Source organism: Meriones unguiculatus, chromosome X, assembly GCF_030254825.1.
Source record: "Meriones unguiculatus strain TT.TT164.6M chromosome X, Bangor_MerUng_6.1, whole genome shotgun sequence".
NCBI classification, from domain to species: domain Eukaryota; kingdom Metazoa; phylum Chordata; class Mammalia; order Rodentia; family Muridae; genus Meriones; species Meriones unguiculatus.
In genome coordinates, this window is record NC_083369.1 from 71,361,841 (window position 1) to 71,377,468 (window position 15,628).

The 15,628-nt window shown below is 38.3% G+C and overlaps 1 protein-coding gene across 7 annotated transcripts in view; it reads right to left on the bottom strand.

Annotated features, from left to right (window-relative positions):
* Positions 1–1,579: 1,579 nt before the first annotated feature.
* The window catches only part of Lrch2 (leucine rich repeats and calponin homology domain containing 2), a 164,929-nt gene continuing 150,880 nt past the window's right edge, over positions 1,580–15,628 (bottom strand). For 2 of the 7 annotated variants that reach the window (XM_060375693.1, XM_060375695.1), the window contains exon 20: positions 1,580–4,902. In XM_060375693.1, the coding sequence (XP_060231676.1) occupies positions 4,783–4,902 (120 nt within the window). In that variant the 3' untranslated portion in view covers positions 1,580–4,782. The remainder of the gene's footprint in view (positions 4,903–15,628) is intronic. The other 5 variants (XM_060375690.1, XM_060375696.1, XM_060375691.1 and 2 more) reach the window with 3 other exon arrangements.

Here is a 15,628-nt window from a genome sequence, read left to right on the forward strand (position 1 = left end):
AGGAATAGGGCAAATTATAGTAGAAAATACACAATAGGGTAGAAGAGGAAATGATCACTAAAGACCATGAAATACACTCATAGGGAAAGCTAATACTTTAAACGCTTTCTAAAATACATGCATACACATTCTGTGATAAAGAATTTAAATGGAGTTACTCTACTAGACAACATAGATCAACAAACAAAAAACCCACCTACACATTCAGGCCTACAGATCACTGCTGCAAGGTATAATTTTAATTACTACATTACAAATTGTAATGAATTTCTTTAAATTTGTTTACAATGTAAACAATTAGAACTGAATGAGGGATCTGGTTATGTACTTTTAACAAATTCAATTTGTTATTGAAAATGTGTTTGTTTACACATGTAAAATCCTATATATTTCTTAACTACTTTTTCAGACATGTTGTTAACATGTCAGTAGCAAACAGTTAAAATGAATTATTTTTTCTATCATTAAGTGGCAGAGTAATCAAATTTACATATTTGAAAAACAAATAATCTGGATCAAGTTAAATATGTTAAAATAAACACATTTTAATAAATCCATTTTCATTTTAGTAGCTTTCAAATGGCTTATTTACCAAATTTTTATCAAATTTGTCAAATTTCTACTTTTGTTATTCATAAACTGTTCATGTATAGAATTCTCATTCTTCTAAGTTCTAGATTTTTCCAAAACAATAGATTTTAACACGCTACCAAAATTTGACCTTGGGCTTTAGAGTAAACACACAGGTAAACACTCTATTGTGGAAAGATCAAGTTAAGTAAAATCCTAAGTAATAGGGTAACTTTTACGTTCAAAATACAGAAACTGAAGATATTATACTTTAAACCACATGGCATTGACACTTTTCATTTTATCAATTACATAAGCTATCTGGGCATTTACATATCAGTGTTATATACAACAAGAATGCATGTACAGTTTGTTATAGATACTTGAGAATTTATTCTAGGACCATTCAATGTAGAAAAACAAATCTATAGATTTACTAAAGGAGAAAGAAAGCCCAGAGATTGCTGAAGCTCATTCAAAATTCTGTGATAAACTTGGAATACCTTTAAACACCTTTTATCAAATAGCTTTTTATGTAAAGACTCATTGAAATGTGCAAGTTTAAGGTAACTATAGCAATAATATCTTCAACAGCATTTAGCAATAAATAATTTTTTTATGTTTAGCATCAATCAAAAATATAAACAAATAATAGTTACTTTAATAAAATATGTACTTTGAGGATTTACTTTTTGAGAAAGTGTCTCATTATGTAGTGAAGGCTCACTGTATTCCTCCTGTCCTGAATGAATTATAACCATTAGCCAGAAAGCCCAATTAAATATGATTATTTTTAGAAAAATTACAATTGAATATCAAAGATAACTTTGTTATCACACAGGACAAAGGCAATTTAGTCATATGTGAAGCACTAAAAAGTACAATAAAATGATCACATATTGGTCTACTCTATATGTAGTTTTAAATAAAGTTTTCTCTTATACTTGTCATATAAAAAGCTTACATCATACATTGAAAAAATTAGTTTGTAAACATAGCTTAATAATTTAATAATTTTAAATGAAATTGTATTGAAAATAACATGGTGTAAAAGGAATCAGGACCTTTACCGCAATCTATTTCAGCTTTTGTTGTATTTGTTGCTGTTGTCCTGTAGGGTTTTTTTTTTTTTTTTTTTTTTTTTTTTTGACAGAATTTCATTGTCAGACTATCCTTAAACTGCTGGGTTCAAGAGATGCTCTCACTTCAGACTCCCTAGGAGGCAAGATCCTAGCTGTGCCAACATGCCCAAATAAAGTTACTGTGAATGTCTTATCAAAGCTTTTCTCTCTCTCTCTCTCTCTCTCTCTCTCTCTCTCTCTCTCTCTTAGCACATTTCTTTATTTTGCGAGGGGCGTAATAGTATGACAAGGTGCACTTGTGGAGCTTAAGTACATGGATATCCACAAATCAAAGTACAACTTGCAGGAATTGGTTCTCTTCTGCCACCTTATGGGTCTTAGGTATTACACTCAGGTTGTCAGGATTCAGAGCAAGGGCCTTTCCTCACTGAGCAACATTGCCAGCATTCAAGGTGTAACTATTTTTCTGCAGTGGGGACCACAGACAAAAACAATCACAGTGTGATAGTTATAGTGAAAGCGGTAGAAGAAAGGAAGAAAATGAGATCCAGGTTTAGAATTTTTTTCATTCAATTTTATCCACAGTTTGCATCGGTAATATACATTTAGTGTTCCATTTCTTTTTAAATGCATCAGAAAATCAATTATGATAAATCTGTGACTAATACAAATATTTCTGAATTCTTCAAAAAATTCAGTTAGAAAAGTCATTAAACTAGCATTCTATAAAGATAATTATTAAACAAATGGTTATGTATTTTTACTCATTTCGATTCAAACATATCCAACATCACTTTTTTTTCTTGTGCCATGTGGTCATAAAATTTAACAGAAGTAGCTATCTAATGATATTTTGGACCAAATAAAATATTCTCCGATTATTCAATCCTCCTCAAATCACAAAACCATTCAAATAATGATAATCACTCTTATTTCAATAACTGATAAAGTAAATATATAAGTCATAGAAAATTTTAGAATAAAATTTACACTTATAAACTACTAACAGAAATGTGTCAGGGTCTTGGTATAAGGTTGTCATTATGGGCTAGGTTGAAAACCTGTATTAGAAGTGGTGTTGGTATTGCCTTTTAGCACAATTATTATTGAACTGCTTTGTTATAAACCTCAAGGGGACCCATCTTAAAAGAAGTTTTATTTGCTATAAAGAATGAACACTGAATTTCTGTTCTATTTTCTTTTTAATAGTTAACTGACAAATGAAATGTACTAAAAGAATTGTCCAAAATTTCACGACTATCTCATTAACAACAAAACACAAAAATACTTGTAAAACAATACCAGATTAATTAATTAATTAATTAATTAATTAATTAATGGAATTCTGTACACAATAATCATGAGAGAAGTACAACTGATTGTTTTGGTTGTTAAAAATTTTAAATTTGTAATGATTTCAGCTGTCTCGATTAAAAATTCACCAACTAATGTACTTATAAATTACCTACATTATCCAAATTTTCACTAAGGAGATTTATTATGTCAATGGGGATATTTTGAGGTCCGACTATTTAATTATAACTAATTAGATCAAATATTTAAATAATAAATTATTAATAATTTAATTCTTAAAAATTACAGTAATAAAAAGCTTTTACTCTTTAATATTTCCAATTTTACTCCTGGGGAATGTAGAAACACTTCTGTATTCTAAAGCCGAGATTCAAATTTATGGCTTCATGATGACAGACCAAAAAAATGTAGACATTTCTAAAATCAATCCTTACCATAGTATTTGGCACGTGACAGTTTAAATTTTATAAATGCCCTTTGAAATATTCAGGCCAACGTTTTGAATAAATTACATCCATATTAAGAGGTAACAAGTGCAAATAATCACACAGTTAAGAAATGATACTTGCTTGGCTACTACAAAAGTGGATATGAAGGCTCTTCAATAGGAAACTGAGTTATTCATCACATCAATATTTTGGAAACATTCCTGAACTACAATTAACTTAAGTTTATCCATCTCCAAATTAAGCAAGGACTTTATTGAAGATTGTGTTTTATCAACCAGACTGTGTTTAATTAAACATCAAGTTATTTGAGGATCATAAGGTATACATGATCCAGAAATGGTCAGATTTTGAATCAAAACCTGTTTCTCAATAGCCGCTCTCTGAAAATGGAAGGCAGTATCAATGTACTTAATGTTCCAGTAAGTTGTGGTGCGAACAGTATTAGTTGCATCCAAATGTCCTTGACAATTAATACTTTCCTAGCTCTCCAAAGCCTTACAGCTTTGTGTAACGTTTTCAACAAAGAAATAAAGTACTCTTCAGAGAAAACAATTTAAAAGATGCTTATAGTTTTGCATAATTAAATATCATAAATTAAGCATATTAACATTTCTGACAACGTGAAATAACCAATTCAAAGAAAACTGCAATGGATTAGCTAAGAAACCACCATTTAAATCCTCACTTATTACTGACCATACCAAACCTACCAAAATATTTAAAAATTCCACTGATTCTACTAATACATAAAAAGAAATTGCAAAAATGCTTAAGACTATTTTAAGATTCATCAATTACACAGGCACTTCACATGTAAACAACCTACAGTATAACTGAAAATATTTTGGCACCAACTGATAATACTAAAAGAATTAAATAATGCCAGGGTTTTGTAATTTTCTATTCATTTTTTTTTCTAGGAAACAAAGACAAAATATTGAAGAGATTGTGTATAAACTAGAAGTATATGAAATAACTCAAATGCATAATTGTTTTCCTAGAATATGATTACCTTTACCCAGATGTTCACTAGTATACAGTGATGTAAAAAATACTCAAAATAAAGTGATTGTTAAATTGTGTTTTCAATTCTGTATCAATTTGCATTCTGAAAATTAGTCGAGGTTATTGAACAACAACACAAGGAGAATTTTACTTTATCAGGAACTCTTATTAAATTAATCCATTTTTCCTCCAAAAACTGCTTGGACAATTCAGAATTTACGTGTGACATCTTAGTGTAGTTAAAAAAAGAAAAAGAAACCTAAGGCAAACTTTTTACTGGACATTCTTCTTAATGATTTTGAGATATCTGAAATAATTTCAAATACAGGAAATTATAGACATATAATTGTTTTAATGTCACATCAAGCCATAGAAAGCTGAGATGCCTTGGTAGTAGGTAATTCAAGGAGTGCCTGAACTGTGACACCAACTTTCACAAGACCTCGTTCTTCCAAAATATGGTGAGGCAAGCAGAGTCTCTCCTGAGGAAAGAGAAAAATATATTGAATATTTATTCTGTAGCAGTTGAATAAACATGAGTCCCAGATTTTTTAAAATATTTCTTTAATTATTTCTTTATTTTGAAATTATAATTGTACCATTTCTCCCCTTCTCTTTTCTCCTTCCAAACCTGTTCAAATACCCTACTCTTTAACAAAACCAATGAATCAGATTATTAAACATGATTTATGTACATGTTTTATTTATATAGAAATTTTGTCCGCATGTACATCTGCACAAAAGAGGGCTTCGGATCTCATGGGGTTATATTTATAATAGACTGTTTTGAGCTGCCATTTGGTTCTGGAAATTGAACTCAGAACTCTGAGAAAAGAAGCCTGTATTCTTAATTGCTAAGCTGTCTCTCCAGGCCCAAGAGCCATATCTTTTAAATATGCTTTCTATTCAAATTCAAGTAAATATTATATTAATTCCACATTTTCTTTTTAAATATAACAATAAAAATATGGTTAGATTAATAACTTATAGTAGAAAGGAATTATAGCAATTAGCTTGTTCACTAATGTTATCATTTCACTCTTAAACATCTTTTTCTCCTCAGAAATGGTTTGATAAGGAATAGGTCATCATTACTCAGTATTTACTATCTTACAGTTGCCTCTGATGTATCTGGTCACTAAGGGTGCTCTGTTCAAAATCACTTTCTTAAATATCCATATTTGACTATTCTGTGCATCAAACTCTACTCAGTGTTTTACCTAAAATCTTATCCCTGTTTTGTTTTCTGTTAAAAATGTGAGCATCCCTAGCAAAGGGCCATTAGGGCTCACAGATTGGGGTAGGTTCTGCTTACATGATGATGAAGCAGTTTGGCCGAGAATATGTGACCTAAAGTTGGAGAGCCTGCCCAGAGATGAACAACCAACGGCAGGTTTGGCGGAGGTGTGGAGAAACCTGATTGGTTGCCCAAAGCTATGTAATATATTTTCTTACAGGATATAAATGAGTCTGCATCTGCTTGCCCTTGGAATGCATTCACCAACTAAATCTTGTGTTTGTTTAGTGACTCCAGTTACTCTCACCCCCTTGGCTGGAACCCCCTGTCCTCACCCACAGGCTGTACTGTTGGTAATATGTTCTTATGGAGTGTATACAATTTACTTCGTTCATTCAAATGCTGATTTCCCTACCCTACTATCTGGTTTCAATCTGGACATTGCATTGTGATGCTTATTCTAAGCATCACCTGTCTCAAGTTTGTGTAAACATGTTACCACTTGTTCTCTGTAATTGTCACTTAAACAACCAGCCAATGCTGTGCAATGGAGAGATTAGGCTGGCCATCCTAGTCTGGAGAGGAAGAGCAGGAGAGAGAGATCGACAGAACAGGACATGGAACCATGAAGAGAGATGAACCGGACCTAAGATATGACTAAAAGGAAGTATAATGGGTACAATCTGAATGATAGGAAACCATACTGGCTTGGAGGTTTAAGATGGAGTAATTATTACCTAGTACTTTGCTCTAGGTTAATTAAATAAATCCTAGTCTCTGTGTGGTAATTTGGGTATACAGTTGGTTTAGGAATAACCGCCCATTAATTAAAGATACACCATTAATAAGTATTAATAACACACAACACTGTGTCATTGGGAGGAGGACCAACATCTGGCACCAATGTGGGTTTGGCCTCTTCAGCATGGGTGAAACACCCCCTGTTTCGTGAATAGGCCCCTTTTCCAGGTAGGCCCAAATGGCCTTGGCCTCCTCAGCATTGGCTATGGGTGAGCATGGAGCCCCCTACCTGTGTGTTTCTCGGCTGCTTGTGGGTGAGCATGTAGTCCCCTGTCTGTGTGTTCCTCGGCTGCTTGTAAGTGAGCCTTCACACCCCACCTCTGCGTTTTTTGGCTGCTTGTGGATGTGTGTGCAGTCCCCTCCTTCTCCATCTCTCGTTCTCTCTCTATCCACTATGGATAACATTCTACTCGCATTCACCTCCTTCCCTTTTCCCTCCCAATTCCCGACAACGAGGAGGAAGATTCTTCCCTAACATAGCTACACGGCCGGAAATCACCTTACATTCTTTCCTCCCCAAACCAAAGGAGCCTGCCGCCACCTATCCATGGGCAGAACTCCACCCTTATCTCTCCTCCATGATACAACAATCTCCTCTTCCTCTTACAGCTTCATTTCTCGTACCTCGTACCTTGCTCTGCCATTGTTGCTCACCAACCACAAAACTCGCCACCTAATACCAATGGGGTGGAACTTCCACCATGCAGCCCTCCTGCTGTGGCCTACCCTGTTAATGTTAGACATGACACAGGGGCTGGCCCTAATGGCACCCCACTTGTCAATTTGGCCCTCATTTGGAATGCAGCCCTAGAGTCCACCTCCTATTTTGAGCAGGCTCTTCTACAGTAGGCTATTCACTAACAAACAAATTATGACTGGTATTCCCTCTTAAAAGGGGAACTCACTCCTAGTGAAGTCCAATCAATGGAAAGTGGCCTATAATCCAAATCAGCAAAATCAGAAATGAAAAAGGGGACATAACTTCAGACACTGAGGAAATCCAAACAATCATTAGATCGTACTACAAAAGCCTATATGCCACAAAATTTGAAAATCCAAAAGAAATGGACAATTTTCTTGATAGATTCCATCTACCAAAATTAAGGAAAGATCAGGTAGAAAGATTGAATAGTCCTATATCCCCCAAAGAAATAGAAGCAGTCATCAACAGTCTCTCTTAAAAAAAAAAAAAAAAAAAAAAAAAAAAGCCCTGGGTAGGATGGATTCAGTACAAAATTCTACCAGACATTCAAAGAAGTGCTAACGCCAATTCTCTTCAAACTATTCCACAAAATAGAAAAAGAAGGAACATTACCAAACTCATTCTATGAAGCCACAGTTACCTTGATATCTACACCAAACAAAGACCCAACAAAAAAAGACAACTTCAGACCTATCTCTCTTATGAACATTGATGCAAAAATACTCAATAAAATACTTGCAAACTGAATCCAAGAACACATGAACGATGTATCATCCACCATCACCAATTAGGCTTCATCCCAGGCATGCAAGGGTGGTTCAACATATGGAAATCCATCAATGTAATCCACCACATAAACAAACTGAAGGAGAATAACCACATGATCATCTCCTTAGATGCTGAAAAAGCATTTGACAAATTCCAACACCCATTCATGTTTAAAGCCTTGGAGAAATCAGGTATACAAGGCACATACCTAAACATAGTAAAGGCAATATACAACAAGGCTATAGCCAACATCAAACTCAAGAGAGAGAGACTTAAAGCAATCCCACTGAAATTAAGGACAAGGCAAGGCTGCCGACTCTCTCCATATCTATTCAACATAGTACTTGAAGGCCTAGCTAAAGCATTAAGGCAACTAAAGGAGATCAAGGGGATACAAATCGGAAAGAGGTCAAAGTTTCACTATTCGCAAATGATATGATAGTATACATGAGTGACCCCCAAAATTCAACCACAGAACTCCTTCAGCTGATAAACACTTTCAGCAAAGTGGCTGGATACAAAATTAACTCAAAAAATTTAAAAGCCCTCCTTCCTGTATACCAAAGACAAAAGGGCCGAGAAAGAAATCAGGGCAACAACACGCTTCACAATAGCCACTAATAACATAAAGTACCTTGGTGTGACTCTAACCAAGCAAGTGAAAGACCTGTTTGAAAAAAACTTCAAGACTCTGAAGAAAGAAATTGAAGAAGGTATCAGAAGAAAGATGGAAAGATCTCCCGTGTTCATGGATCAGTAGGATTAACATAGTGAAAATGGTTATTTTGCCAGAAGCAATCTACAGATTCAATGCAATTCCCATCAAAATAACAGCACAATTCTTTACAAGACCTTAAAAGAAAGATTCTCAGCTTCATATGGAGAAGCAAAAAACCCAGAATTTCCAAAATGATCTTGTATAACAATATCATCTGGAGGTATCTCCATCCCCAATCTCAAGCTATACTACAGAGCAATAGTAATAAAGACTGCATGGTATTGGTATAGAAACAGAAAGGGGGATCAATGGAACCGAAAAGAAGACCCAGAAATAAACCCACACACCTATGAATACTTGATTTTTGGCAAGGAAGCCAAAACCATTCAATGGAAAAAAGAAAGCATCTTCAAAAAATTGTGCTGGTCCAACTGGATGTCTACATGCAGAAAAATGAAAATAGATCCGTATTTATCACCCTGCACAAAACTAAAGTCCAAGTGGATCAAGAACCTCAACATAAAACCACATACTCTAAATCGGTTGGAAGAAAAAGTAGGGAAGAGTCTAGGACTCACTGGAACAGGAGAGAACTTCCTGAACAGAACACCAATAGCCCAAGCTCTAAGAGCAACAATCAATAAATGGGACCTCATGAAGCTGAAAAGCTTCTGTAAAGAAAAGGACACTTTTGTCAGAACAAAACGACAACCTACAGACTGGGAAAGGATCTTCACCAACACTATATAAGACAGAGGGATGGTATCTAGAATATATAAAAAACTACAGAAGTTAAAAATCAACAAATCAAGCAATCCAATTAAAAAATGGGGTATGGAGCTAAACAGAGAATTCTCCGTAGAGGAATATAGAATGGCAGAGAAATACTTAAAGAGCTGCTCAATGTCCTTAGCCTTCAGAGAGATGCAGATAAAAACGACCTTGAGATTTCACCTGACACCCATCAATATGGCTAAAATAAAAAACTCAAATGACAACACATGCTGGAGAGATTGTGGAGAAAGGTGGGAATTCCCACATTGCTGGTGGGAATGTAAAGTTGTACAATCACTTTGGAAATCAATCTGGTGCTTTCTCAATTAGGAATGGCGCTTCTTCAAGATCCAGCTATACCACTCCTAGGCATATATCCAAAAGTTGCTCAAGTATACAACAAGGGCATTTGCTTAACCATGTTTGTAGCAGCTTTATTTGTAATAGCCAGAACCTGGAAACAACCCAGATGTCCATCAACGGAGGAATGGATACAGAAATTGTAGTACTTTTATACAATGGAATACTACTCAGCAATTAAAAATGAGGAAATCATGAAATTTGCAGGTAAATGGTGAGATCTAGAAAAAATCATTCTGAGTGAGGTACCCCTGAAGGAGAAAGACACACCTGGTATATTATATCCTCACTTTTTTAGACCTATAAGATATGATAAACGTAATGAAATCTATACACCTACAGAAGATAAACAAGAAAGAGATCCGGGCTAAGATGATCAGTCTTCACTTAGAAAGACAAATGGGATGGGCATTGGATGTAAGAGAAAACAAATAACAGGACAGGAGCCTACCACAGAAGGACTCTGAAAGACTCTACCTAGCAGTGTATCAAAGCAGATACTGAGACTCATAACCAAACCTTCAGCAGAGTGCAGGGAATCATATGAAAGAAGGGGGAGTTAATATGACCTGGAGAGGACAGGAGCTCCACAAGGACCACATATATCTGTGCACAGAGGTCTTATATGAGACAGTTTCTCCAACCAAGGACCATGTATGGATATAACCTAGAACCTCTGCATGGATGTAGCCCATAGTAGCTCAGTATTCAAGTGGGTATTCTAGTAAGGGGAACACGGACTATTTCTGATATGAACTCAATGACTGGCTCTTTGACCTCCCCACCCCGCAAGGGAGGAGCAGCTCTGCTAGGCCACAGAGGAAGACTTTGCAGCCAGTCCTGAAGATACCTGATAAAAACAGGTTCAGATGCAAGGACAGGAGGTCCTCCCCTATCAGTGGACTTAGAGAGGGGCAGGGAGGAGATGAGGGAGGGAGGGTGGCATTGGGAGGGAATGAGGGAGCCTGATACAGCTGGGATACAAATTTAATAAAATGTAACTCAAAAAATAAATAAATAAAATAGCAAGTGGCCTATTTGCTTCTGTTACATCAAACTCAAGAGAGAGAGACTTAAAGCAATACTTGCAAACTGAATCCAAGAACACATGAACGATGTATCATCCACCATCACCAATTAGGCTTCATCCCAGGCATGCAAGGGTGGTTCAACATATGGAAATCCATCAATGTAATCCACCACATAAACAAACTGAAGGAGAATAACCACATGAACGATGTATCATCCACCATACCTGACAAAATCCCAGGCCCACAGCAACCTATTTGGTGTCCCTGTTTCTCTGAGCGTGCTTATGGGTATATATCCCTACATTTATCCTGTCACACAGGCTACCATTGGCCTTCATGGGTACTTTGACCAAGCCAAAGACTTTTCTCCAAAACCTTGTCCACGGGCCCTCACAGGGCTTTCCTGACTTCCTTACTTGTGTAATGGAGTTGGTGGACCAGCAAAACTCCCCTGCTCCCCACCCCCAGCTAGAGAGGCTCTGATTAAACAAACAACCTGCTTGGGAATTAGCCTCCACTGCAGCCGGCAACGCCATTGCAGCCATTGGAAATGAAGATATCCATAAATGGATAACAGCTGCCAAAAATATTAACCAGATAACAGCACCCTTCAAGGCTCTTGTGGCCTCTGTGCAGATGCTGGCTTTTGACAGACAAACTTCTCTAGAACCATGCTTGGGATGTGGCCATTTCTTCTGTACCTGTTCAAGGGGAACCTCATACCCCCAAGCCCACTCCCCATGCCCTGGATGCTGCAAAGGCTATCACTGGACTAAAGACTGTAGATGTGCCCCTCCTTTACACTTCCCGGGGCACACGTCAGCCCTGCCAGTAAGAGAGAAAAACCCCCACATTCAATGGACCCTTCTCTTTGAGCACCCCCCTCAAATGACTGTTTTCCTAGATGGGGTAGAGATCAAAAGCATTGTTGATACTGGGGCAGATGTTATCATTGTCTCTTCTAATGTCTCCTCCCATTTTATGCATTTGTCCTATAGGCCTGGCTCCAAAATCAAGGGAGTTGGTGGCTTACAAACCACTCACCAGGTCAAACACCACATTAGATGGGAGGACCATGACAGGAACCCATTCTCCCCCAGTACCTGAAGTCCCCAATGCTCTATGGGGTTCGGACTTCTTCAGTGAAATGGATGTTGTACTCACCACAGATGACCACAGACAATCATGCCTTTTATGATGACATCATAGCCCATGATACCTCTGGCCTCTCTGGACATCCACACTCTCTTTCCCAAATCAAAGCCTCATACCCCCAATCCTAAGAGCCCCTGTTCGTTCACATAACTATCCCATGCTGTTCCAATGTGACACTTTGGACTCCATCTGGGTTGAACAATGGCCTATATTAGAACCCAAATTTTTCATTCTCAAATCCCTCATGCAGGAATAACTTTTACTTGGCCGTGTCGAGCCATCCTCCAGTCCACATAATTCCCCAATTTTTGTTATTATGAAGAAGTCTGGTAAATATAGACTCCTTCAGGATCTTAGACAAATTAACAAACATATGCTTAAGATGGGAACCTTCCAAAATGGTCCCCATATCCAGAGGCCATCACTGTTCACTACTTCTTAGCCACCGTGGACATTAAGGATTGCTTCATTTCCATCCCCCTAGCTACTGAGGACGGGCCCTATTCTGCATTCATGGTGTGGGAACCCAATCATAATGTGCCCACCCAGAGATATCAATTGACGAGTCTCCCCCAGGGCATGAAAAATAGCCCCTCCATCTTCCAACGATTTTTTTTCCTTGTCCACAGTGATAGTACAGCCTCATTGCCTGGTCATCCATTATTTTGACGACTTGGTTCTTGCACATCCCTCCAAAGATTCTCTTTCAAACCTACTAAAATATAGTGGTCTTAGGTCTTGAGAGCCTTGGTCTTACAGTTGCTAATGAAAAAGTTCAGACCCTATGCCCCTTTAGCTTCCTAGGATATAAGATCACCACTGAGATAAAACCTCTCACCCACTAGCTCTTAATTAAGGGGTCCTATTCACTTAATGATCTCTAAAACTCTGTGGTCAACTTAATTGGCTCAGGCCTTTTCTCCCTAACTGCCCCCCCCACCGCTGAGTTTCTGCTCCTCTTTGACCTATTTTGACATTCTTCTGATCCTTCCTCTAGGGTGCAGCTGGACTCTCTCTCATAGAAACTGCTCCATAAAATATCAAGCTCTCTCTTTGCCTTCTCACTTGGGAGATATGATCCTGGGACCCTTAATATTATTCTCTGGATGGGGGAGGCTCCATTGGCCATTGTCTGGCACAATGATCAGCCCCTTTATTGGAGTCAGCTCTTTTGGTCATGTACCCATAAAATTAGCCCCAAAGACTGATCTCCTTCATATGCTAGCCATCAAAGCATGGAAGTATACTATCAAAATCTTTAACACAGGAACCTCCAAGATCATCCTTCCCCTCCCTGTATCAGAAATGCAGTTCCTGTTTTGAGATTATTCCCTTTTCCATATCCTAATGTCAGGATACTCCAACGACATTGATAACCATCTCCTGGCCCACAAACTTTTGTAATCCCTTCCCTTCCTGCCCCAAGAGGGCACCCCCTTTCCAGTCTCTCTGAACTTGCCATTCCCCAAGCTACCTTGGAATTCACTGACACTAACAAAACCTTTTTAGGGGTTTTCCACAAGAGATCTAATCAGCCATATTCAACTCAAGTTTCCAAACCTGCACTTGGTCCAGTTGGGAGAACTTGGGCTATTCTTAAGGCTCTGGAACTCTCCCAGCAGGAGCCCCGTATTATATTCTTTGATAGCAATTATGCTGTACAAATGGTCAGACTGCTGCCTCTGACCTGCCCTTGATCTTCAACTCTTTCCATCAACAACACAATCAGTGCCCTAAGAGTCATGCTGGATAACAGACAATATCCATGGTTTACCAAATATTATGATCTCATATGGGGCTCCCTCGTACCATAGCCAAGGGAAATGCTGAAGTGGATAAGTTTATTGCCTCAGTGGCACATGCCCCCATAGAACAAGCAAGGAGCCTGCATCACAGATTCCACCTGTCCCCCTCCAGCCTACGTGCTGTATTCTCTGACCTATCCTTGGAACAGTGTAAACATCTGGCCCGTGTCTGTAAACCTTGCACCCCTCTGGCACTATTGGGCCATCTTCAACTACAGAGGGTTAATCTTAGGGGACTCATGCCCAATTTTGTTTGGTAAATGTATGTGACCCACATCCCAAGCTTTGGTAACCTTAAAAATGTCCATGTCATCATCAACATTTATTCCAAATTTGTCTATACACAGGCTCTCTCACGTGAGAAGACAACCCATGCCTTTAAGTCCACTAAAACCACTATGTTCGTTTTGGGAGATTAAGACTGACAATGGCCCAGCTTACATCTCTCATCAATTCAACTCATTCATGGATTCTTGGTGCATTAAATACTCTGCATTATCCATAGGGTCAAGCCATAGTGGTGAGAGGTAATAGAACCCTCAAGGAACTGATCCTTAAACAAAGATCCACTATGACACCTCAGGCCCCCCATTTGACACTGGTAGAGGCACATTTTACAATCAACTCTTCACCTTTGATACATCTGGAGATTTCCCTGCAAACAAACATTTGAGGTCCCATCCTGCCATGACCTCCTCCCCTTGGTTTGCTAGAGGGACCCTCTCACCAGCACCTGGTGGGGACTACACCCTCTCCTTACATAGGGTTAAGGGTTTGCTTCTGTCTTTCCAGAGACCTCACAAACACCTACTTGGATTCCAGCCAACAATGTGTGCCCAGGGACCAATGGCAGTAATGAGCCCTTCTGGCAGGAGGGGAATGCCCCCCCCCTGGAGGAATCATAAAGGCAAGTGACAAAGGTCCAGACCTATAAGGTACTCCTTTACATACCAACAGTTTCAGCACCAATCTTGGGATGTTATATATGACATCCTCTCCGCCCTCTCCCTCTTAGGTTTGGTTTCCTCTACACCAGCTCCCCTCTAGGAGAGCCAGTTATCCAACTGCCATCTCTACAGGTCTGACTAATAAGGGCCTGCCTTTAAAAAACCTCCTAGGTGACAGAGTGACCCATGGGAAGTACTCACCAGGAAGATGGATAACCTATGACAGGTAAGACCCCAAGATTTGGGGCAACCTAAGATAGGCACCGTCACTTGAGGTGATACCCCAATTCTGGCATGGCAAAAGATCCTGTCTCCCAAGGTCACAATAAATAAAACAAAAAGGAGGATATGTGGGCATCCCCAGCAAAGGGCCATTAGTGCTCACAGCCTGAGGCAGCTTCTGTTGACATGACTACTGAAGTAATTGGGTCAAGAGTTATGTGACCTAACATTGAAGAGTCTGCCCAGGGATGAAATACTAGTGTCAATCTTGGAGATGGTGTGGAGGAGCCTGATTAGTCACCCAAAGTTGTACAATGTACCCTCTCTTCTGGGAATAAACACGTCTGCATCCACTTGACCTCGGACTGCATTCACCTGACTCCCCTTCACCCAAGGGCTAGACCCTTGGAAGAGGACCAATAGATACAAATCTGTTTAGTTCAACTTTGCCTGCAGCAATTGGGCTTTGAATTACAGTAGTCATTACCAACCCTCCTCTCGAGTTCTAAATATTTCCAAGAATTTTACACTAATTCTTTTTCTTTTTTTAAACTATACTACTCCTTAGTATTTTATCTGATAATTTTAACCATCACTTCTACCTTGAATTCCAAGTCTTTATTTCCACTAATGGTACATCAAGCAAATGCCAGTGAGTCATGACCAAATATAAGTACTATGGATATA